General features: G+C 42.6%; 1 protein-coding gene across 1 annotated transcript in view; it reads left to right on the forward strand.

The window, feature by feature from the left end:
- Nucleotides 1-19,037, forward strand: part of tmc3 (transmembrane channel like 3) — a 32,940-nt gene extending 13,903 nt beyond the window's left edge. Inside the window, exons 6-22 of the mRNA XM_074666698.1 lie at nt 1,189-1,287; nt 2,408-2,550; nt 2,789-2,936; nt 3,119-3,162; nt 4,736-4,883; nt 6,671-6,780; nt 6,903-6,981; nt 8,574-8,837; nt 11,944-12,072; nt 12,884-12,951; nt 13,288-13,416; nt 14,995-15,105; nt 15,412-15,537; nt 15,618-15,696; nt 17,183-17,225; nt 17,318-17,570; nt 17,921-19,037. Of these exons, the coding sequence (XP_074522799.1) occupies nt 1,189-1,287; nt 2,408-2,550; nt 2,789-2,936; nt 3,119-3,162; nt 4,736-4,883; nt 6,671-6,780; nt 6,903-6,981; nt 8,574-8,837; nt 11,944-12,072; nt 12,884-12,951; nt 13,288-13,416; nt 14,995-15,105; nt 15,412-15,537; nt 15,618-15,696; nt 17,183-17,225; nt 17,318-17,570; nt 17,921-18,905 (2,958 nt within the window). The 3' untranslated portion in view covers nt 18,906-19,037. The remainder of the gene's footprint in view (nt 1-1,188; nt 1,288-2,407; nt 2,551-2,788; nt 2,937-3,118; nt 3,163-4,735; nt 4,884-6,670; nt 6,781-6,902; nt 6,982-8,573; nt 8,838-11,943; nt 12,073-12,883; nt 12,952-13,287; nt 13,417-14,994; nt 15,106-15,411; nt 15,538-15,617; nt 15,697-17,182; nt 17,226-17,317; nt 17,571-17,920) is intronic.
- Nucleotides 19,038-24,358: the final 5,321 nt, after the last annotated feature.

Consider the following 24,358-nt stretch of genomic DNA (forward strand, 5'->3'; position numbering starts at 1 on the left):
GAAGAGGTCAAGATCTTTTAATGTTAATAAAATGTGATTTTATAAACAGAGAGCCAACATCAAGACAAGATAAGACAAGATAACAGTGTTAACTTTGGCAGCAAATTCTGATTTAACCTTAGCCTTTTGACTCAGACAATATTTAGTTTTAGTCAAATTTTAGTCATCTGAAACCTTTTAGTCTTAGTCAAGTTTTAGTCAACTAAATACCATAAGGCCCAGTTCCAAGCCCAGTCTGAGACTCATAAGAGCCAGTGGAAGTGCTTCTCACCAATCAAAATTTTTGCTTCAGTGGTTCTTTTTTCTTTTTAGCTTAAACTCTTCAGAAGGAGTTGACCATTATTTATCTGACATGATCTCAGTGTGCTATTTCTGCAGCTGTTCTGTACCAGGCAAACATGGCCTACCCTCAGATTCCCATATTCTGTGTACTTTGGTAGCATACCCTTTCCATCTTATGAGCTTACTCTTTTCAGGTGTGAGCGATAGCTTCAAGACAGGAGTATTGGAGGGTATGAAGAATACTGTTAATGGTATCTAAAGGAACATTGGGTTTAAGACAGACATTTATTACGGCATCAGAAAAGGTTCTACTTTATGGAGTTACTGTAAGTTCATGCAGGACACGGAAGTCATACGCCTAGCTGAGATCAGCTGACAGGCTGATGTTTAATCTAACCCCACTCAACCAATCACAGCATGTGTCTAATGACAAGGCGGCATATTTAAATCACGTCATCACTCTGTCTTATCCCGGCTACCTTTTTGCTACCCAGCTGCTGCTGTCTTAATTATTCCTCCTGCACCATAGCCTCCTTCTATTAAGACTCTGTATGTATCCTATTGATACGTATGTATCCTTCTTATCTGTATGTACGTATGGGGGTTTTGCTATGCACTCCATGGAAGGAATCTGAAAAGCAGAGCTATAACACCAATTCTAATTGTATCCATTTGGCAATAAATGGTTCAGTGTATAACGAGAGTGTTCCTGACTGTATTATCTACACTTGCTATAGGTAATAAAATAAAGTGGTTATCTAGTGTGTGACACACATGGATCAATGCTGAGCATGTTTGTGTTTGTGACTGATAAGGTTGCTAAGAACACACCTGCTCGTTTTCTGCCATTTTAAGCTCTCGATATTTATTACATTTCATTTAAATGTCTCTGTTTGTGCCTTATAGCTGCTGGCTGGAGCACCTTTTGGCACAACGAGGAGTAAAACCATTCCCAAGGAGCACCTGCCATCAGCCCAGGACCTGGACACCATCTGGTCTCTTGGGGCAAGCCTCTCTCCTGTTATTATTCCATCAATGAGCTCACTGTCCCCTCAAACCATCTCTGTAGTCCCCTTAGACCATTTCTGTGGTCTCAGACCACCTCTTTAGTGACTTTTAACTGGTACATGTAAAAGAGAGCACATCAGCTGGGTACTGGCTTCACTTCACTGGCTGCCGCTGACTTTAAGGGTTGATTTTAAAATTCTTATGTATGTTTCTAAATGTTTGAATGGTCTTGCCGCGCCTTACCTATCTGAGCTTCTTCACCCCTAGTCACTCTCTTGGTCCCTCAGGTCAGCTGACCAGCTGCTCCTGCAGGTGCGGAGGTCCAAGAAGAAGCTCAAAGGGACAGGGCTTTCTCTAATATTGCTCCCTGGTTGTGGAACAGTCTTCCCCTGTATATTGAGAGCCTCCGTCACTGTCCACTTTTAAAAAGTGTCTTAAAATCCTTTTTTATCCTTAGGCTTTTTACCTTGGCGAGACATAGTTTCTTTGCCTCATCTTATTCCCTTTTATTTTCTTTTATTTGCTTTTAATTGTTTTTAGTATGTTTTCTTTTATGTGTGTCTGGTCTTCTTATCTGTTTTAATCATTTTATTTTTATCTACCTGTATAGCACCTTGTTTACAGCTTTGGTTATTTTTAAAAGTACTTTATAAATAAATATGGTATGGTATGGTATGGTATGGTATGGTATGGTATGGTATGGTATGGTATGGTATGGTATGGTATGGTATGGTATGGTATGGTATGGTATGGTAGTCCAGTCCCCTTAGACCATCTGTAGTGTATGCCACATGTGGTATTACATGACATTAGTGTAGATGTGTTGCCTGTATTTTATGAGAGGCACAGGAAAATAAAGCAGCATGGGGCCAGTCCAGCATCGTTGGTGTTAATACACACAGAAACACAACATCATGTCTGTACTCACATCAGACCATCTTCCAAAGAGTTCACCATAAGTCTCCATGAGTGCCTATATTTTGCATGGGTTCCTACTGGTTCTCATGAGTACCATCATGTTCAGGATGGGTTTTGCATTAGTTCCCATGGTGAACTCAGGTGAACTGTGTGTTTGCTGTGAGCCTTTCATGCTTTCATGTGTGTTTTCTCTCCACAGGGCTACCTGCAATACTCTGTGCTATTCTACGGTTATTATGGCAGAGACAGGAAAATAGGCAGCGCAGGGTACCGGTTGCCTCTTGCCTACTTTCTGGTTGGGATGGCAGTCTTTGCCTACAGTTTCGTCATCGTTTTAAGAAAGTAATCACATTAACCTTTTATAGCATGTCCTAAAGATTCAATGATCAGTTAATGTGATGAACACCGAGCACTGACTCTGCTTCAGTGCAGTGAGTCCTCTGGGTTTTTGAGAAGTCCTCAACATCTTTGTTTTGCTGAGTCACTGTGATGTTAGAATCACTTCAATCATTTGTTCAGCATCATAAAAATGTTTCTGTGATGTTGTATGAATAGTTTTTTTTAATTTATGTCACCACAGAATGGCCAAGAACTCTCGTCTGAGCCTGGCCAGTGCTTCAGATGAAAACTTCACATTCTGCTGGAGGGTTTTCTGCGCCTGGGATTACCTGATAGGAAACCCAGAAGCAGCAGAGAGCAAAGGAGCCGCCATTGTCAACAACATCCGGGTCAGAGACACATATAAAGCACTGGTCTTGCATACCACTCTTAACTGCATACCACATTTAACATTCAAATGAAGAATACCCATTTTGGTAACACATTAATGTGATGCTATAAAGCAGAGTTCCTACCTACAGCTTTTTGAACCGTGGTTTAGACTTATCATAGCAAATGTTTTTGTGCACAGGAAGCCATCGTGGAGGAGCAGGAGAAAAAGAAGGATACAAGTCTGTAGGTATCTCTCTTCCAATCTTTTTACATTAGTTTTTGTTTCGATCAGAAGCTGTAGCAGCACAGCAGAATCTGTCCAACAACAAGCCACTTTGCTGAGATACAGGCTCAAACTGAGAGGCTGCAGATCCTCCACAGATCCTCTGCAGATGAACTCTAAACCTTCCCAAGAAAATGACTGGTGTTGTAAACAGATGGAAATCTCTCATTATGAACCTTTAACATCAACATTTTAAAATGTCTCCTTGATTTAAAAAGCAGTCATATAATTTTCTTATACCCCTACATTTAGATTGCAGGGTTTGCATACAAGCTCCAGAGTCTGAAGGCATGTGGTTTGAATTAAAGCTATGGTCTACGATCTGAAACCCAGTTTGTCTCATGAGACACATTTGAAAACCGCAGCCTCAATCACCCCTTCCCTCCGTGTTCCAAGATCCCCCCCCCAGCTCGTATCGCCCTTCTTCGCCTCCTAACAACACGCCCCCTCCGACAGAGCAAGAAGCCGGCCAGCAGAAAATGTAACAAACAAAACAGTCATCCTCCTTGTAACACACAGTGGTAGCTTTTTCAATTGGACCAGCACGATCAAAACCATCAATTAGCCGGTGAAGCAGGTCTGGCGTTGTCACTGCCAGCTGATCAGAGCAGAGCCGACTGTGGGCGAGGCTTTACCTTTCTCTGTGTGTCTTCACCAGCTCAGTATACAATGCTAAAGATGTGTGGCTAACTTATGCTAACATCTATTGACAGAGCCGACCCGTTCTGACCAGCAGTGTTCAGTCATTAGCCAGTACAGGCACAGACTAAACAGAGTTATTCAGCGGACATCTCCCACTGTGGTAAACAAAGTCATTACCTGTTCAACAGAAACTCAGCTGTCTCTGCGCCAGTCTTTAGTCCCAAATCCCTCTGCAGCTTTTTCCACTGGTCGTACATTTCTCCAATATTCAGTCTCTGTTGGCACCTGTATCACTCATAATTCTTCCTTGCTTCAGCCTTTTCCTTGAAACTTTTTCGTTTTCTTCCCTTCCCTGTGGAGGGCAACAGTAACAGCTTCCTGGTTTTGGTCTTCTCTGGCTCCATGACGCTTCAGTAGCTGAGCAGCTAGCTGCCGTGAGAGGGGTAGTGGGGAGGGACGAGGTGGGACCATGGGCATGACGGTGCGAAGCGAGGGAGACAGGGGATTGGATGGACTCAGGGACCAATCCGAACTGCACATGGCATGTGCAGTTCGGATTGGTCAACTAGTATGCAGCTTTGCAGCGGATATACTGAATGGATTTTTTTCGTTTTTTTTGGTCTTTATATTGTGTAGATTGGACCCTAGGACCATAACAGCCCTATAAACGGTGTCATTAAGATATACAAAGCTTCCAAATCGAGAACCATAGCTTTAAGGGTTGGAGAAGAAGGTTTCTGCTCTCTGACTGAAGCTCCAGTACTGCAATGAACAAATGCTTTTAATTGATCACAACAGTCTGTGTAGATCAAACAAACTTGATCAAAAAGACAAGTCATATCTTGTCTCCTGGACGAATGTTCTGTTCACTGTGTCCTGCTGTCTCTTCAGGGCTGTCCTGATTAGCCTGCGTATCTTGGCCAACATCCTGGTGCTGCTGTCGCTGGCTGGCAGCATCTACATCATCTACTTTGTTGTGGACCGTTCTCAAAAACTGGAGCAGGAGAAGCCGGAGCTGACTCTGTGGGAGAAAAATGAGGTAGCAGAGCAGAGCGAACATGCCCATCCTCATCATCATTAGTTTGACCGGATAAACCGGCTTATCGATCACATGAAACCATTTAGGGATCAATTACAGAGCATAGCTGCAACCAATCGTCTAATTTATTAAACAAGTGTTGAAGCCAATGACAGCTCCTCGGTTATCACGTAGGCTGTGCCATCCTCTCTCAGGTTATCTTACTTCTGTTTACGCCTAAATGTTGTTTAACAAATCATTTCTGGTGACAAAGAAGTGACCATGATGCTTCATGTCATTCATGATGAACTGTGTTTGATTTCACTTCTTTTATTAACTGTACTTCACCATTAGAGAATGATAGCAGAGCAATTATTACAGAACTGCTTCAGAGATAGATCTGACTGTTAAGCCTGGTTTATACGGTGGCCCTGAGAGCTCACAGCACTGCAACTTATGAAAACAGATGCAAAGAGACAAAACACAAGCAAATTACGAAAACATACTCATCAATTTGACAAGTGTGCAGTATTTGGAAAACGCGCTGTCAAGACCACAAAACCTTAGAAAAATGCTTTGCAAATACACTTCCATTTTGTTGCAGTGTATTTGCAGAATGTTTTTCTAACATGTTGTGTTGTGGTCTTTGCAGCGCATTTTCTAAATGCTGCACTCATGTCGTCAAAATTTTGAAGATGTTTTCTCAGTTTGGTTATGTTTTGTCTTTTTGCATTTATTTTCTTAAGTTGCAGCGCTCTAGGCTCTCAGGACCACTGTACATTCATACTTCTGCATCAGATGAACGCCATAGGTCATCGTAGCCCTGTGAAAGTCTATGGGTGCATCTCAAAGCTCCAAAGTTCCATACCTTCTTCCTTCACTTGCGTCTCAGTCCCTTCCATCAGAGATGCATGGGAGAAATGTGAGGAAATGAAGGGAGGAGAGAAAATGGAGGAGATTTGTTTTCAGAGCAATGGGGCATCCTCTCCTCTGGAGCGTCACAGGAAGCAACGTGTTTCAGTGATGACGGCATCAGCTGATCACCTCTGGATCATCTGTCAGTCAGCTCTAACAGCTATAGCTGCACATATTTGTGTGCCTGCACACATTAATAAAACATAGCACAGTGGTTTGCGTGTTCCTTTAGCCTGTTTAAGAAACACGTTACCATGAAGAAAACCTGGACTCTGTTTATTCTGTGTGCTTAGTAACTTACTAATATAACCTAGTTTATTGCGTCTCAAGAAGATATGATTGATCAGATTTCAGTTTTCAGTACTAATGCTCTGTTATATTGATTTCATGATGGTTATGTTCAGTATATTGTGCTTTAAACTCACAACAAACACATAAAGTGATGTTTTCCTATCCTTTTCCCTTCCTTGTAATAGCTTTTTTTATGATAAAAGGCGACAGCTTCAGTGTTAAATAAACAGGCTCAAATCCCCACTAGAAGACACACAAGCCCCTATGGTGTAGACATGTTGCTGTGGTTGTCTAACGGCTGTTTGGCAGCACTGGTTGAGTTCTCTCCTGATCCTTGTAAAGCTTGGTTTGGTCAGAGAAACCTCCATGTGTTGGCCTTCTTTATCAGTTTTTAGGACCCGGACTCCTGGCCTCCTTGTTTGTATTGAATCTAGCCTTTATAACCACAGGTGCATCTGAGAGGAGCTTGTTGCAAAGCTTGCCTTGCCTCCTTGTAAAGTGAGATGTACTTCAAATGCTGAGTGCAGGGCTTAGTTTGAGTCCTATCCCCGTGATGCTTCTGTTCTGTGAGGTGTTCAGAGGTTTCACCTTCCTTCCACCAGGTGAGTGTCGTGGTTTCTCTCATCACCATGATTGCTCCTTCTGCCTTTGAGCTGGTAGCTCAGCTTGAGATGTACCACCCAAGAACATCACTGCGCTTCCAGCTGGCCAGGTAACTATCACTCATTCACACACCTTAGAACACCCTGGTTCTTCCCTCACACTAACCTTCATGTGTGTGTGAATGTGTGTGTGTGTGTGTGTGTGTGTGTGTTTGTGTGTGTGTTTTCACAGAGTGCTTGTTTTATACCTGGGAAACCTCTACAGCCTCATCATTGCCCTCCTGGATAAAGTCAACAGTATGAGCTCTGCCGTGAGTGTTAAGAATGTTTGAAAACTGAAGCATCTGTTATTTTTGTTTGTTTGTTTTTTTGGTTCATTTTTTCTTTTGTTTTAATATCACAGTTCTTTCATAAATTAAACTGTTTATGGCAGTAGTGCTGGTGCTGGCATTGTCCCCATCAATGTTAAACTCAAACCTACATCACTGGTACAAAGACAAACTGCAAACATTTGCTGGAATACACAGAAGTCCTGTAAGCTTCAGTTCAGGTTTGTTAGCTTGCTAACCTGTCAATAACCATTGTACTGTGTGGACACGTGGTTTGTAAAAAAATACGGTTGATGCTCTTAGCCTTGGGTCACCAACGCGGTGCCGGTGAACTATGCCATGAACTATGTGAACACAATAAATGGCATTATCTCTTGCTTAATTGTGTGTATTAAAATTATAGCATTAACAGCATTAACAGCTTTTAACACAAAGTAATATTAATAATAATTATAATAATAATAATAATAATTTACAATGTGAAAAGGCTGCTCACGTGACAATATTTATTATTCCCAACATTTATTAACAATGATTCAAGTAACAATGGTGGTAGGAAAACAAGTTTAATTAAAATTGCAACATTTATTCATCGGTTCCAACTAGTGCTGCACATTTTGGCAAATAAGTAGTCCTCTGTACACCTCAGTTCCCTTCAGGTATCCCTCAGTCTCCAAAGGTTGGTGGCCTCTGTTCTTAACCCATGTACTTAAACAGAGTCTTCTTTGTTTGTCTTGTAAAAGGAACATATTTTCATTTTTCTTTTCTTTTCTTTTTTTCAAGGAACACATTTTAAGTTTGTTTTGAAAAAGCATATTTTCTGTCAACTTTGGAAACAATACTGTTTTTTAGTTGAATACTTGGATAATTTTACAATCAGTGGGTGTACTGCCTGAATTTGCTTTATAGTTTTAATTTTCTTTTTACCCTTTTCAAAATTCAGTATATGGACACCTGATTTGTTGAAAAGTGTTGTGGGTTGCCTCAGTCTATGTGTTCAACTAAAACAGCATTTCCTGTAGGTAGTGTAAAAGGAGATTTTGTCCTTGTATGTTTCTCTAAAAATAAACACCAAGCAGATGACACATCTTTTATACCCTCTTGTCCTTATGTGCATGTTTGGCATTAAAGTAATCCATAAGTAACTAAGAGTAATCAGTTACATTGCTTTAATACTTGGAGTAAGTAACTGATTACATTTTTAACAGGTAACTTGGAACTGTACTGGATTACATTTTTAGAGTGACCCTCCACAGCGTTTTAGCGTTTTCATATGAAAGATTGCTGTGTTAATAGGGCCTTAGTTTAAGTGACTTCAGAGAGACAGGAAGCCAGGCTCTCAAATCTACAGCACTTTGTGACCTGTTGTTCTTGGATGTTCAGTGGTAAACCATTTGTTTTCAGACACCATATATGTTTCAGCCCTGCTCTTTGAGCATATCTTTTATAGTAAAACTGCTTTTTTAGCCTGACTTTCCATTTAATTAATGTTTTTTTCTTATTAGCTATTCAATCGATGTTTTTGGTATTAGAGCAGTAGAAGATGTTGACAGAGCCCCCTTTGTATGTTTCAGGACCCAATGGTTCCAGGTAACTGGTCAGACTCCAGCTCTTTCCTGGCCACCATCTCCCAGCTGGAGGAGGACAGTCTCTCCACACTCGTTTCAGAATTGTCTGTCTCTGACCATCACAACAGCAGCTTGGTGACTATTGCCACAGTGATGGACGTCACAAACAGAGCCAGGAGCAGCTCAGCACTGATGTCCAACCACACGGCAGTCTTTGAGAAGAATACTCGCTCTCAGCAAGACCAGTGCTGGGAGACTTATGTTGGCCAGGTCTGACTGCTCTCCAGGCTCTTTATGTTCACATCTTTTCATGCATTTCATACATTTCCTCAAGTTTTTTAAGAGGGTCCGGAAAGGTTACACAAAGGTCGACATTCTAAACAGTTACAGTAAAATGTTCATGTTTACAGCTTGTCTGTCTGCATGTTTAGAGGTGTGACAGGTTAGAACCATAGACTGTATATAAAGTGGATAGCGTGGCTCCACCAATTACCACTGTACTTTTTTTTTTTTTCTTTACCTCGTCCTGTTCAGCGTCACGACAACAGAATTATGGTCTAGCTGCCATATTGTGCAGAACGCATTTGCTTTTCCAAAGGGAGCCGTTGGTATAGTGTATAAGGCTCCCCTTGAGTTTTACAATTATACTCTTCATTAGTGTTTTTGATATATATATATATATATATATATATATATATATATATATATATATATATATATATATATAACAGTGATAAAGGGAAAGAGTGTAGAGAAGAGACTGGACATAGAGGGAGAGAGAGACAACAAAACAACAGTAGAGAGCAACCACAACAACTGAACAAATGACTACAGACAGGAAAAAATAAACAACCAGCTACTGAGCCTGAAAAGAGACAGTATCCTGAAGTCTTTGACATCATAATCACAAGAAGCACCTGTGGAGAGATGAACTGGAGAAATCATGAGTAACAGTGAGCACATCAACGACCATTGTAGAAAGATACGTATATAAAAATATACTCAGAAGCAAATACTCACCTACACATATAGGGGCATGGGTGAGAGTACAGATTGGGGGTTAGTTTGATTTAGGTCAGGATCATGCCAAGGTGTGAACATGCAGATGTGGCCCCGCTGCTCCCAGAGGCCAAAGGCACACTGAGATGGCCCTCAGCACCAGGCATCTAGCTGCCACAACAGAGCACAGAGCCCAGACAGTCCACCATGGAGACAGCAGCACACCAACCTAGGAGGAGGCAAGGAGAGGGGGCCTGGGGAAGGCTGCAGGCAGGCCCCCGACACTGCGGAGTGATGGCCCCAGCTAGACGCTGGGCCCCCGATCGAGTGCAGGGGGTAGGACCTGGGGTCCCCTGTGCCCAAGGGCCACCCACCCCTGAAGAGGGAGCGCTTGGCCAGGCACTCGGGAGGATGGACCCAGCCCAGGCCACCACACAAGGCGAGTCGGTGCCAGCCTCCAGCGCACCCGGCTAGACTCCAGAGATGACAGAAGTCCTCTCCCCAAGACCCAGTGTCCCCTGAACACAACCCCCCTATCCCAACCCACCCCTATCTCCCTCCTATCTGTACCCCAGCTCACCAACCCTCCCCCGTGGTCCTAGACCTCATCTGCCACCCCCAATAGCTGGTCAGAGGACTCCAAGACCCTGACACCCGCACTCCGCACACAAACATTCTGTCCATCCATACCCATATATTGACACTACAGCACAACGACACCACAACACCACAAGACGACCACTCACCAACACCACAACACAACGCACTCAGACCAATGTGACCCTTGGGGGTCTCTAGCCACCCAGGTGGTGAAATACCCCTCCTTTTCTTCCTTCTTACCTTCGCACTCTCCAAAACAGAAAGCCATGGGCATCCCCCGGAGCGACGCAGGACCCCTGCTGTGTCACCCGCCCAAAACCAAAGGCAGCGGATCCCCTCTACCCCATATGAGTGCAAAACAATAGAAGATTGAGAAAACGATGCCTGGTCTAATGAGTCTCAATTTCTGCTGCTACATTCAGATGGTAGGGTTAGAATGTTGCATCAACAACATGAAAGCATGGATCCATCCTGCCTTGTATCAACGGTTCAGGCTGCTGCTGCTGGTGTAATGGTGTGGGGGATATTTTCTTGGCTCACTTTGGGCCCTTAGTACCAACTGAGCATGGTTTAAACGCCACAGCAAGTGAAAAAACACTCAGACTTACAACCACTGAAGACTAGATCTTTATTTGCAAATTAGTTTACTCATTTGTGGATTCGTGCACATATTTCTGGAGTCGTGCATGCATTTGTAGATTTGCGTACACATTTGTGGATATGCACATATTTTAGTGGATTCGCACACACATTTGCAAATGTTTTACATTTTTGCAAACCCTTGACACATTTGTGCATCAGTTCACACATTTGTGGATTTGTTCACAGATTTGTGAATGCACAAAAAGAAGTGTCCTTTTTCCTGTAATGCGTCCCTCCCGTAGACTGTATAAAATATGGATGTAGTCTTCCAGACATCTGTTTCTGAAACGTAAAATGAAGCACATTGGCTATCCCGGCCATATTGGTAGTGGCAAGGGCTTCGGGTAGAGCAATGGGGTGCCTGTCGGATTTTAGCACTTCCATGTTGTCTCATATTCTTAGACCAGAGGTTGCTGCTTGGTCCCTCCATGTCGTAAATTCTGTGGATCCGGCCAGCTAAGCCTCGAATATTTAGGGGTGTGTTATTTAAACGATGATTATTTTCAGCTGCCACATTTATCAACACCTGATCAGGTGTACGCCGTGATTGGCCCTGGAACGCACATTGCTATAAGCTTAGTTTTTAGATTGATAAATGAAGGCCACTGAGTCCAGAGATCTGTGATAGCCTGGTTTCCTGTCTAGATGTACCTGCCTCTCACCTATTGACAGCTGGGATGTCCTCAAGACCCCTATAATCCCAAAAGAGTTGTGAATGATGCAGAGATGATAGATGGATGATAGATGAGCCCAATTCTGACTAAAGGTAAACAGGAAGGTAAATGCTGCATCAAGGCACAGGTGAAGAAGTGATCCTGGGAACAGGAAGCGCACATGGGTTTTAACGCTAAACAAGGACACCACTCTCACCTTCACCACACATATCACCCTCCAAGTATATTGTGCCTACCTGTTTTCTTGTTTGTTTTTTCATTGGATCAATAAATGGCTAAAACCAACGCAACAGTAAGCCCTGGATTACACATTGGACCCTTAGAAGGGTGTCAAAAACACGTCACTCCCGCAGTGACTAAAATTAGGCCAGAAGAGTCACTACAACATTTAGCAAGAAGGTTGAGGAGGTTTTTGTGTTTCCTGGGTGCTAAGACGGTTGTCTGTGTGTGTCTGTTTCCAGGAGATGCTGAAGCTGTCCATCATTGACATGATCTTCACTGTGGCCAGCATCCTGCTCATCGACTTCATCAGGGGTTTAGTTGTTCGCTACCTGAGCGACTGCTGCTGCTGGGACTTAGAGAGCAAGTTTGTGAGTGTCTTTTTCTAACCCACCTGAATACTGTGGTCATCTTGTGCCCTGGTGATCTTCTGAGAAGCAGAAATACAAACTTTGGGTTCATTTCTTTAAGCTGTGAAGAAGCTCGCAGGGCACTGAAAAAATCTGTCTCCAACTAGCTGTATGAACAAAATCACAAAGGAATGACTGTCTTAATTAATCCTGGACATCATAACTTCAGCTGATTGATCGGCTGACTCCCGTGTCCGCCTCCTATTGGAAAACTGCATTCAGAGCAGGCTATTTAAACAGCTCTGGCCCAGCCTCCTTCCTGCTTCCTCTGCTGGCATTTTGCAACCCACCTCCACCCAAGCTCCTCCTGTCAATGTATTCATGGCGATTGCTCTGCTCTGTCTGGGTTTTATTTTTGCTGCTACGCTCCCTGCTTATGCCGTTCACAATGGCTGGTGATGGGCAGGAAGGTGTGCTCTTCCTGCCTCAGGCTTTCCACGCAAGCGCGTGGAAGAGCAGGGAGTCCCAGAACAGAACCATGCTGCCAAATGAAACTGTGCAAGTTAGTAAAGATTATTTTGACAAAGTGGTCCTGACTGAACTGATGGGATGTAGAAGTTAAGGCCTCACTCATAGTCTCACAGTAAAGCTGCTGTTATAAGCTGAAAGGAAACTTTTTTTTCAGTGTCAGATGAATATGAAAACTGCTTTCAGTGTCTCTGCACGTACAATGTCCTTCAGCATAGAAAGGCTCAAGTATCTGAACCAAGAAAAACAGCTCCGTGGGAAGAGGGTCAGAAGTGATTCCTCTCTGTCTTCTTCTCATTTTCAGCCTGAATACGGAGAATTCAAGATAGCCGAGAATGTTCTGCATCTGATCTATAACCAGGGGATGATCTGGTAAGTCTGAAGTTTGTCTAGAAAAACCAACAGATGATCATCTTCTCTGTATCCACATTGCTGCAGTGTGTGACAGGGGGTCAGCCTGGGTTAATGGTCTCATTAATCCTGTTAGAGGACTGTGGCCCTCTCTGATCTCTTCATTACTCTGCTCAGGATGGCTTCACTGCCTTTCTTCAACTCATTTCCCAAACCTCTTCCTGCAGCAATAAAAGCCATAAACCATGGGCCACCAGACATAATGGGTAATCAGCAGGCTGTGACCCGTGTGTGTGTGTGTGTGTGTGTGTGTGTGTGTGTGTGTGTGTGTGTGTGTGTGTGTGTGTGTGTGTGTAGGATGGGAGCTTTTTTCTCACCCTGTCTTCCTGCGTTCAACGTGTTGAAGCTCATTGGTCTGATGTACCTCAGGAGCTGGGCTGTCCTCACCTGTAATGTTCCCCATCAGCAGGTCTTCAGAGCCTCCAGGTCAGACACACACACACACACACACACACACACACACACACACACACACACACACACACAGAAAGAGAGATTACCATGTATTTTTGTCTTCTGCTGGTTCTCAGGGAGCTCATACATCTGAGTGAGAAACACTTCTGTCATTCTGTTAGAGTCAGAGTTTTTTGTTGATGGAACGACTGAAGTACAGTCCAGTGCTCCTGTGTTCCTAAAATAAGCGCATTTCTAAATACTGCTGATAGTCTTTTTCAAAAACCTGATTGTTTTTAGTTTGTCACTGAATAAATAATAAACACAGCAGCAGGGCCAAAGGTAGAGGTTTATGTAGGGGCGTCGCTACAATTAGGCAAACACAGGCAGTTGCCTGGGGCCCCAAGATTCCCAGGGGCCCCAAAGCATCTCTTAAAAACTGATTTCTGAAGTTCTCTTCAATTGAAGCATTTCTTTTTTTCTAAATTTTACTTCACATGCTTCAAAATGCATCAAAAGGCTTAATCTTTAATGTTTGTTTTGGGTACTCCCCCTCCCTTCTTATTCAATGGGCTATTCTATGTTACAACACATCTGAAAATTTGATCCAGGAAGAAAGTGGTAAAAAACACTTTTTTCCCCATTTTTTTCTTATTTTCAGCCAAGTCAGAAATAAAAACAATGTTGCTCTGATATCTGAGATAAACTTATCAGACTTTTAGGATTTTAAGGACTTTATCTGGCCCAGGAAACAGGATCATTTTCTCAAAATCAAACTTTTTGAGTTGGTGATAAACATTATTGTACAAAATCTCTTTTTTTGGATACATAACTCACTGGACAGGGGGTCAAATAAAAATACATTAACTTTAAAATAATAGTACCAAAAAGTATGGTAACTGTAAATATCACCTCTTTCAGTAGATTTTTTTTCCAGTTTTATGTTGTGCTTGATATTTACATATTTTTTCTTTACTAATTTATTTTTTTCATTATTTACCTATTGTAATGTTTTTCACTTCATACTTTCTTGTTTGTTACTGTTACTCTGTAAATTCCCCACTGTGGGACAAATAAGCTGTCAATTGACCATAAAAGATTTCAAATCCAGGACAAAGTGGACTAAATTATGTATTCACTTTTTTCAAAATCAAACTAAAGTACAGAACTTGAGGAAATGCATTTAGTTGTGTTAAGTTACCATGTACAAGATTAGCACTGTCTCATGACTTGATTCTGGGAAAGAGACAGTGGACCCAGGGAAGGCCAGTCTAGCTCTGAGGAAGATGAGTTACGAGGACATGGAGGGCCCCATTGACTGGGTTTGCCTTGGGCCCCCAAACCACTAAATACGCCCCTGGGTCTATTATAGGGTTATGACAGGAGCAGATCATTCAGAAGAGGAAATATGTGATTTGTCTAAAAACAGCATATTGATGTGGGAAACAGGACAATTAATGAGGCAATGGAAGAATCATTTCAGATTCCAGCTGCAGTATGACGACTTGTCCAGCTAGTGGCTCTCAAAGCATCACAAAAATACCAGGACAAATTAAACTGTTAAGATGAATACACCCATAATGTCTTTGTGTTGCATTTTCTTTGTTTCAGATCAAATAACTTCTACCTGGCCATGCTGCTCTTCATGCTGTTCCTCTGCATGCTGCCCACCATCTTTGCCATTGTACGATACAGACCGTCACAGCACTGCGGACCATTCAGGTACACACCTGTCCACATCATGTATCTAGGTTTTTGTTTGTAAATACCTTGTGTTAGGAACCTCAGAGATGTGAGGCTGAACATATGTTTTAAAATATCTAACATAAACATTAAAATACTCAATATGAATCTTGATCTTTATGTTAATAAAAGGCCAAGCACTGATGCAACTGAAGCCTGAGTCTAAGTCCTGGACTTGACTCAGGCATTTCTGTGTGGAGCTGTTACCTGTACAAACAGATCCCTTTGTGCTGGAGACCTTTTAAGATGCTCCCATGAGTAAACTGATGTACATGTGTGTTTTAGTGGACAAGAGAAGATCTATGACATCATCTCAGAAACTGTAGCCAGTGACTTCCCCCGCTGGTTCAGCAAAGTGATGAGTTACGTCACCAGCCCCATCGTAGTGCTGCCAGCTCTGCTGCTGTTGTTGTAAGGCTGTGCGCACACACACACACACACACACTCACATCAACACAGCGTCCTGACGTGTTCCCCTCTGTGTGTTCCAGCATGCTGATTTATTATCTTCAGGCCATCGCCAGGTCCCTCAAATTCACCAACAACCAGCTGAGGATGCAGCTGCAGACAGTGAGTTTCTGGGGCTCGTCTGGTTGATTTTCAGACCAGAGACGGTAAAGGACTTGTTGAACAGGATTTTAAAAAAAGAAAAGACATTAGAGCAAACACATTCTCTCTCTCTCTACAGGAGAGTATTAGGGCCACCGTGAGACAAATAAAAGTAGAGGGGCCAAATTTTTTTTTCATCATGTATTTCGGGAAAAAAGTCGAAATGTCGAGAAAAAAGTTGAAATGTCGAGACGAAAGTCGAAATGTTGAGAAAAAAGTCGACATGCCGAGAATAAAATCGGAATAAAATAGCAACAATAAAGTTGAAATAGGATGTTGAGAATAAAGTCGGAATTAGCTTCAGATGCTCTAGTGTTGACTACTTGAATTGTGTAAGGTTGAACGACAAGATTAATGATATGATAATGAATGATAAAGTCCTCACGCAGTTGCAAAACTTCAGGAACTTACTCTTTACTTTACTCTCCATGTTACAGCATGCATCTCTGTTGTTCTCCTCACTGGATTTATTGAGGACTGGGACAGAACAAAGGGGACATCGACTTTTTTCTAGACATTGTATGTTGATTTTTTTTTCTCGACATTGTATGTAGACTTTATTCTCGACATTTCTACTTTTTTCTCAACATTTCAACTTTATTCTCGACATTTCGACTTTTTTCTTTATTTTTCTCACAGGTGGCCCTAATACTCTTCATCAGTAATGAGGACTTCATCAGAATCAGTAAATGAAGAAACATTTGAGAAAACTGCATAATAATCCTTTTGTAACAACCAATTACCAATACAAAAAGTGAGTAGAAGTGTTTCAGTTAAAAACAGAGGTTATGAAAGTGTGATTAAACATGACTTAATGAGGGAGGAATTGAACAAGGGATCACAGTCCATTACCTCGTACCATACAATACCCGTTTTAATGTGGTCCTTTAACCACCAGCGTTTTCTATTGGTCTGTGTTTGACTTAAAGGGATATTTTCAGTGTTTTTGAGTGGGGTTGTATGAGTTAATTGTCTATCGTGATTGATTTTAGAGACAGCAGATGTCAGTCAGCTTCTACCTGGCCATGCCCAGCTCAGCCTCTTTGATGAGACACAACAAGCAAGCTAGACCACGGTTCTCTGCTGACAGGTCAAGCATGATGTGATTGACAACCCCAGTTTCCAAAAGTTGGTGCATTGGCTATAATGTGAATAAATAAAGAATAGCAGGATTTCCAAATCTCAGTAATCCATATTTTATCATAAGAGCTACTCTGTGCTGTGTTCAATCCAAGATGAGTTTTTGTGTCAGAGTCTCTCTGAAGGCAGTATCAGGCTCAGCCTCATCTGTAGAGAAGTGTAGCCTGTTTTTTTTCTTAAGAGCAGTTTCTCATTAGTTAAGGTGATCAACACCTGTTGTTGCTGATACAGTTACTCTATAACTCAATCTCACCTCAGAAACACTGAATTATCCCTTTAAGGTGAAGTTTTTCTTCTGTTTCTCCAGGAGCGGACTGATGACAAGAAGAAAGTTTACCAGCTGGCTGCAGGTACGAGACTTGTTGGACTCTCAGATCTCCTGAGTGGGTGTTTGATGATTTGTTACTGTGCCATGACTCTGTGACACTTGGTCCTACTCCAGCCAGGCTTCAGGCTCCAGAGGCAGCCGCAGATAAGAAGCCAGACCAGCAGGAGAGCGACATCATCAGCCAGGGGGCCTCAGTCCACACTCCATCTCCCCGACACAACGGCAGCGTCACCAACTTCCAATCTCCAGTACGACAAGGAAACAGCATCCACACCATCACCCAGTCAGCATCCAGAGTGGACCTGAGCAGAAGGGAGGGGGCAGGATCTGTCAGGAACCAATCAGTCACTGCACCACACAAACACAGGTGGGAGCTCTTACCTTTGACTCACTTATATTTAGCTGAACGTGTCAGCCAGGAACAACCATCCCTTACAGATTATTAAAACTGAGAAGACAACATTTTTGGTATTGGGTACACTTCCTTCTGTGGGAAGCATTAGCTGCCTTGAGGATAGAAATCTTTTCTAAAGACAGGACATGAAAAAAGGAAGGAGCTGGTTTGATTATCCATCACAGTGAAAATCATCTTCTGAATGTGGAGCAAAACAAGACACACATCCCAGAACATTTTCTGCTCTTCTCCAACACTATACAACCATAACACAAGGGTTCAGATAAAGGTTCAGACTCATGTGCTGTCCCTGTCCTTTCCAGGCCTTCTCCTGTCCTCGGTGGCCCAAGCAGCACCTGCAGGTCCAAGTCCTACCATCACATGGCATTCAACCCCCAAGCCTGCTGTTCTGACAACATCCACTCTGACCCACTGTACAGGAAAACCAAACGCTCAATACACCCTGTGGAGGCTGCTGGCATCATAGCTGCTCACAGTTATGGAGGCCGGCGCGGCCACACCACCCGGTATCTGATCGTCAATGAGCACGAGCCCAGAAAGAAGCTGCTGCGCTCAGCTACTCGGATTCCACGCCACTACCTGATGGAGGAGTCTGCTCAAGTCTTAGAGCTGTATCCACGCAATGTCAAACGATATGCAGCCCGCACAGCTCACCACCAGCCACATTCCTACCGCTCTCATCCTCCAGAGCAGCCTCTGAGTGAGGAGGAGGAGCAGGAGGAGGGTAGAGGCAGGAGGAGGACATCAATGGGCAAGGCTCATCGGCCCCGTTCCCTCTCTGACCTCCACCATCAGGCACAGTTCTACGTCAGTGACCAAAACGTGGGACTCCTGCCGATGGCTAAAGACAGCCACCCTGCTCAAGGACAATATGAGGCACAGGAAGCGGATGAGGAGGATTGTGAAGGGGACTGGGGAGACTTAGAGTCACAGCCCTGCTCCCATGCCAGTGCGAAAGGCGCAAATTCTCTGCTGGTTCGAACCAAGTGTCCCTCCCAGTCTCCAGGAAGGCACCATCAGTCCCCAGGAATGACCAGACACATGGAGTCCTTTGTGAAGACCAGACAGAAGCTTGATACCCCTCTGACAGAGTCTGACTCTGTGTCTCTGGCCTCCAGCAGCGACCAGCAGAACAGCAGCACTGACCAGTACATACAGGTCATTCACAACAAGGAGCGCTATCTCAAGTCCGAAGCCAGGCAAGCCAAGCTGGCAAAGAAGAAGTCTAAAACCAGCTTTGAGCTGAGGGCTGAGGAGCCCAACGAGCTGGTCTGCTCAAACGTTTAAGTCTTCTGGTTTCTGTATAAATGATCTCTGAACCCTATTTACAGTCGTTTTTTGTGCTCAGAAAGTAAAAAATGTGTCTTTTCTGTCCAGTGTTTGTGGTGATGCATCTAAAATAAAAGAAATAAAATAAAAAAACGGTGAGCTTTCTGAAAAACAATAACCAATAAAGTGACTATAACAAGCATAAAATTACTCACCTTGTTTACATCAAAATAAAAGACTTAACATGTCCCACTGTCCTGATTCAGTCTGTACACTAATATGGTAGGATAAACTATATATAGAATAGGCATTCAACTATGCCTTTATAGGCGTTGGTGGTACATGCAACATTCAACTTGGAGTGTTGGTGTAATGCACCAATGATTCCCTCAGGTGTAGAATCCCTTTACATGTGATCTGAGCGAGAAACACATGATGCAACATGAACTAAGCCATACTAAGCCCAAGGAATCTAAAACTTCTGTAAGACTTATCATCAATTCACTCACTAATAATAAACATTATGCCTATGCAAGAAGATTTTCAACAAAATCACTGAATAATATGGCCTCAAAAGCATCACATGATACAGCTACAGAACTGGCAGAAAACAACAGCCACACCATCCATTAACAGGCCATGTGCTCCATAGCTTAGGGACACATAGTCAAAGGGACATCAAAACAGCATCAAACCAGAACTGTAAGTCCAAACATATCACAAACACACCTTGTGGCTTCAGTCAGTCCAGTCTACCATCTGTGCCGCTGCATCATGTCTCGGCTGAGCCGTGTTTCCACCAGGCAGTCCGGTTTGGCTCAGTACGGTTTGGCATGGTTTGGTACAGTTAAACCTGATCCCGTTTGCATGTCCACAGCAATTTGTGCCCTCTCCTGGCAGGGGGCGTGTAAGTCGGATGCCGAAAGCTCCAGCTGTTAAACAACAGCGTGATGCCGTAGCAGCTCGACACAGTGTACCCAGCTAATAAATCCAACGAAGAAGAAAAACGTTACACAGTAAACAAAGTGCATAGATGGGAGACATGCAGCATTTCTATGGAGTGATTTTTCTTTCTTAAATCAAGAGCATTTTTTATTGATTTGAGAGCAGTACTTAATTGATTTCATGCTCAGATTTCATGATATTGTCTCTTAAAACATAGGCGCAAATCCCGGGGGGGGACGCAGGGGTCGTGTCCCCCCCCAAAAAAATATTCCAGTTGTAATTAAATTTCTAATAGTAATGTTTTTTAATGGTGTAATACAAGTCATGCTACTTAAAACACACTGTTTGACTCACTTTGACTCACACACCCACTGTGGCTAGTGTTTTCCCAGAGTTACTGGCCACTCAGTAGTTTCACTAGCCACAATTTTGTTGTTGGATAATTATGTTTAATATGATTAAAGCTGACAATGACATGCTAAAGTTTACTTGAAATAGAATAAAAACCTTTTTTTAGTGTGAATGACCTCTGTTCAGGCTCAAATCAAGACCACATAAATGTTTAACACCACAGGTCATCATCAGGTATTCAGCTCTGATCAGGTTGGGTTAGGTCCATTCATTCATTCATTCATTCATTTTCTTAACCGCCTAAAACACTGTCTGCTTAAATATTTATTAACAACAGTCATCTTTCAGTAATGAACTAAGTTCTATAATTTTAGGACTAAAGGTTCCTCCGTAGTGTAATTATGCTTTTTTTTTTTAAGTCGTATCGGTCAAAAAATGTGTCATGAAGAGGAAAACGACAGATATAAGTCACACTGGACTATACATCGCATTTATTCAGAATGATTTGGTTTGTTTACAGTATTTCCAGAAATAACTTTTTACATATAACTTTGATAAGTGTTTGTATATTAGGAGGTTTAAATATTGTTCCTACAGCTCCTTATATCTGTGACCAGTTTCTCTTCTCTACGTGCACTTAACTGTTACTGTGTCACCGGGAGCTGTCAGGCTGTCCAAGATGGAGGCTGGAGATGAAGTCTGAGTGCCTGTCAGCAGTTACGTCAGCAGAAAACTTTGTGAATGGACCAGTGAACACTGTGTGCAGGTAGTGCTCATGGGAGTTGTAGTGCCGTAGTCTCATAAATCAATGGGTTTAGGTGTTGACCAGTAGTTACAGGTAAAGTGCTGGGTTGTTGCAGTGGAAGTTACTTAAAAGGTGAATTACTATGTGGGGTCTCTGTGTGTATAAAAAAATAAAGATATTTTATACGTCTGCATGTCTTGTCATTATTGTGTGAAACACATACTCATCAATACATTACAGTGTTTAAGTTCATCATTGGTTTACATTATCCACCATACTGATTGTTAAGAGGAAGTGATACATCAAGGTTTGCACAGCAAAAGCATATGCCCAGGAAAATTATACTGTTTTGATAAGTTCATGGTAAGACACGGGAAACTACACTGTAAGACTCCAGGACTTACACTGTAAGACGCGAGCGTAACTACCCGATAGGTACCGCAAAATTGTCATGGTACATGTGTGAGAGTTACCCCTACAGTTGAGGAAACTACACTGTAAGAGATGGGAAACTACACTGTAAGACGCGGGCTTTAATCTAAAGTGCTACCAAGATTTTTTGTCATGTCCAAGTAATTATCATACTTTTTTCTATTTAAGTATCACAGTTTTAAACAGTCCTTGGTCTCCTTTGTGGCAAAACCACAACTGCATTACATTAAATGCATTACAGTATGAGGTTCTTCCTTGTTTAGTCTCATAACTGTCATCTTATTATAAAGTATGCTCCCCCAATGAACTTTAAAAAAGAGCAAGCACAAGCACCGCATAATTACAAATACTTCTCTCACAAAACCTGTAACTTTAAGTAACATCCAGTGGCACCCAAATCAAACACATATCAATGTGATTATGACATTTTGAATTTCTTTCATATTAACCATTTGATAAGTCATGTAGACATGAAAACACATGTAAAATATAGTATTGTAGTCATTTCCCAAGCTAGGACTAAAGTATATGGTCAGGATAACATCTAATGACTGTCATAATTTTTTTTTACTATACTTGTACATTAAGAAATAGCTTGCAGGTTTAAATAATAAAATTGTATATAGACATACATGATGACAGTTTCTCACAACTTTTTCTAAAGTTTTGGATCAACTTACCTCACAAAGTGCGATCAAAGGGTGCAGAGGTCCTGAGATGAAGTGGATTGCCAGTCAGTAGCAAGTTAGCTTACGTTAGCTCCACTAAGTTGCATTTAGCGTAGCTTAGCCGTAGGGTCGAGCTAAATGGGTGCGGCTTCGTTGCCCAATCACAATTCAGCCTACTCCACCTGGACTCCGCCTCTGAACCAGAGCCTGGCTCAACCAGAAGACTGCATTTCCACGATGGCTGCAGCCATGGATTGGCTTCAAAATTGTGTCTCAGAACAGACGGTGACGTCAGCAACGCTCCGTTCTTTTCTTATACAGTCTATGGTTCCAGGAGGAAAGTCACCAGTCAAAGTCCGCCCCTCTCGAATGTGGTGTTCCTCAGGTTTTATCTTGGGCCCAATTCTCTTTGCCATATTTTTGCTGTCCTTGGGTGCTATATTAAGGAAACACAACATTTCTTTCCACTGCTTCACAGCTGATATTCAAATCTATGTGCCTCTTCAACTGAATTTGTCATCCCTTGAAACCCTAAAAAACTGCCTGAGGGACATTAAGGACTGGTTGGCTCTGAATCATTTACATTTGAGCGAGAACAAAACTGAGATTGTAGTCTTTGGTGATCCAGGTGTTCTTGAGGGTGTGGACACTGCACTTGGTCCATTATTCAACAAGTCTTTTGTGAAAGATCTTGGTGTGTTTGTAGATTCTTGTTTTAAAATGGACGAACATCTTTTTTCAGTTGTGGATCATTTTAAAGATAAAAACATACTTACCTGTCAGAGACTTTGAGAGAGTGATGCACATGTTTATTACAGCCCATCTGGACTACTGTAACTGTCTCTACTTTTGTTTGGACCAGGCCTCCTCGAAAAGACCACAGCTGGTTCAAAATGCAGCTGCTCATTTTCTGACTGGAACAAGGCACAGACAGCACATCACCCCAGTCCTGGCATCACTGCACTGGCTTCTAGATCCGTACAGGATTGAATTTAATATGCTGCTACCGGTGTTTAAATGTCTGACCTTGATTCAAATGATCAGCTCGTCATCAAGCTCTGCTGAAGCCTGATAACGAGCCATTCATTTGAATCAGGTGTGCTGGAGTGGGGTAACATCTAAAACATGCAGGGCAGGGGGTCCTCCAGGACCAGGATTGAGAAACACTATCGTAGGCTATGTGTTGCGTTCATTAGCACTGAGCAGTACACTGTTATCCAAACAACCTGTTTCTGGATACCTCTCCATCATGGAACCGTTTATAGAAAAATAACTGATCTGTTCAGTTTTTTGTGTGCTTTGTTTGGTTCGTGTCTTTTTTTCTTCTTCATTTTACTGCTCAGTTTGAGGCGAGTATTTAGCTCCGGTCATACACATGCGCAACTCAAGGCGAAGGAGTACAGTGAAACACTTTATGGGGAAGCATATGTGTTGTTTACATGACAGAGGGTGTACCTGTGGCGTAGAGTCATTCTGCTGACTGGTAGCACTTTAGATTCAGTATGAGCTCTGATGACGACGGTAAGAAAGTGGAGGATAAAACCATGACTGAGTGTTGCCAACTTAGAGACTTGTAGTGTGTCCCAAATCGCATACTTCCATACTGTGTACTCAAAATTTTCAAATTGAGTGTACTAAGCATACTACATACTCACTGGCTTAGTGCGCAAATTTTGAGGGTGTAGTGCTGTCCCAAATCGCATACTGGGAATGACGACATGATGTCGACCTCTTCTTCTTCTACGTCTAATTGTGACCGGCTTCCAGCGCGTTTCCGCCAAACACCGCCACTATTTGCCAGCAAATTTTCAAAGCATTTTCAGTAGTATATTAAACACAGCTAATAACATGATCAGCGGTGTAGAGTTTATTAATGGGGGTCGGTGCAGCTGACTGAAGCTACCAAGAGAGCTACCGGGGCGCTGTGGCAGTTAAAATACATCCACAAATTAAATGTCCGAGTGGTGCTTCTGGTCATGTATTCACTGTGCAGGGTCTAACCCGCTTGTTATTATATTTACCTGGTTCACTGGGTAATGCTAGGGCCCCGGTAACTGTTAGCCCAATAAGCTTTGGCATTTGAGATAGCTGTTAGCTCAACTAGCATTAGCATAGCCCAGTGTTTCTCAATCCTGGTCCTGGGGACCCCCTGCCCTGCATGTTTTAGATGTTACCTCACTCCAGCACACCTGATTCAAATGAATGGCTCGTTATCAGGCTCCAGCAGAGCTTGATGACGAGCTGATCATTTGAATCAGGTGTGTTGGAGTCGGGTAACATCTAAAACATGCAGGGCAGGGGGTCCCCAGGACCAGATTTGAGAAACACTG

Source organism: Halichoeres trimaculatus, unplaced genomic scaffold (genome assembly GCF_033239565.1).
Source record: "Halichoeres trimaculatus isolate MK-OKI-2021-1 unplaced genomic scaffold, fHalTri1.1 fHalTri1_scaffold_3, whole genome shotgun sequence".
Classification (NCBI taxonomy): Eukaryota; Metazoa; Chordata; class Actinopteri; order Labriformes; family Labridae; genus Halichoeres; species Halichoeres trimaculatus.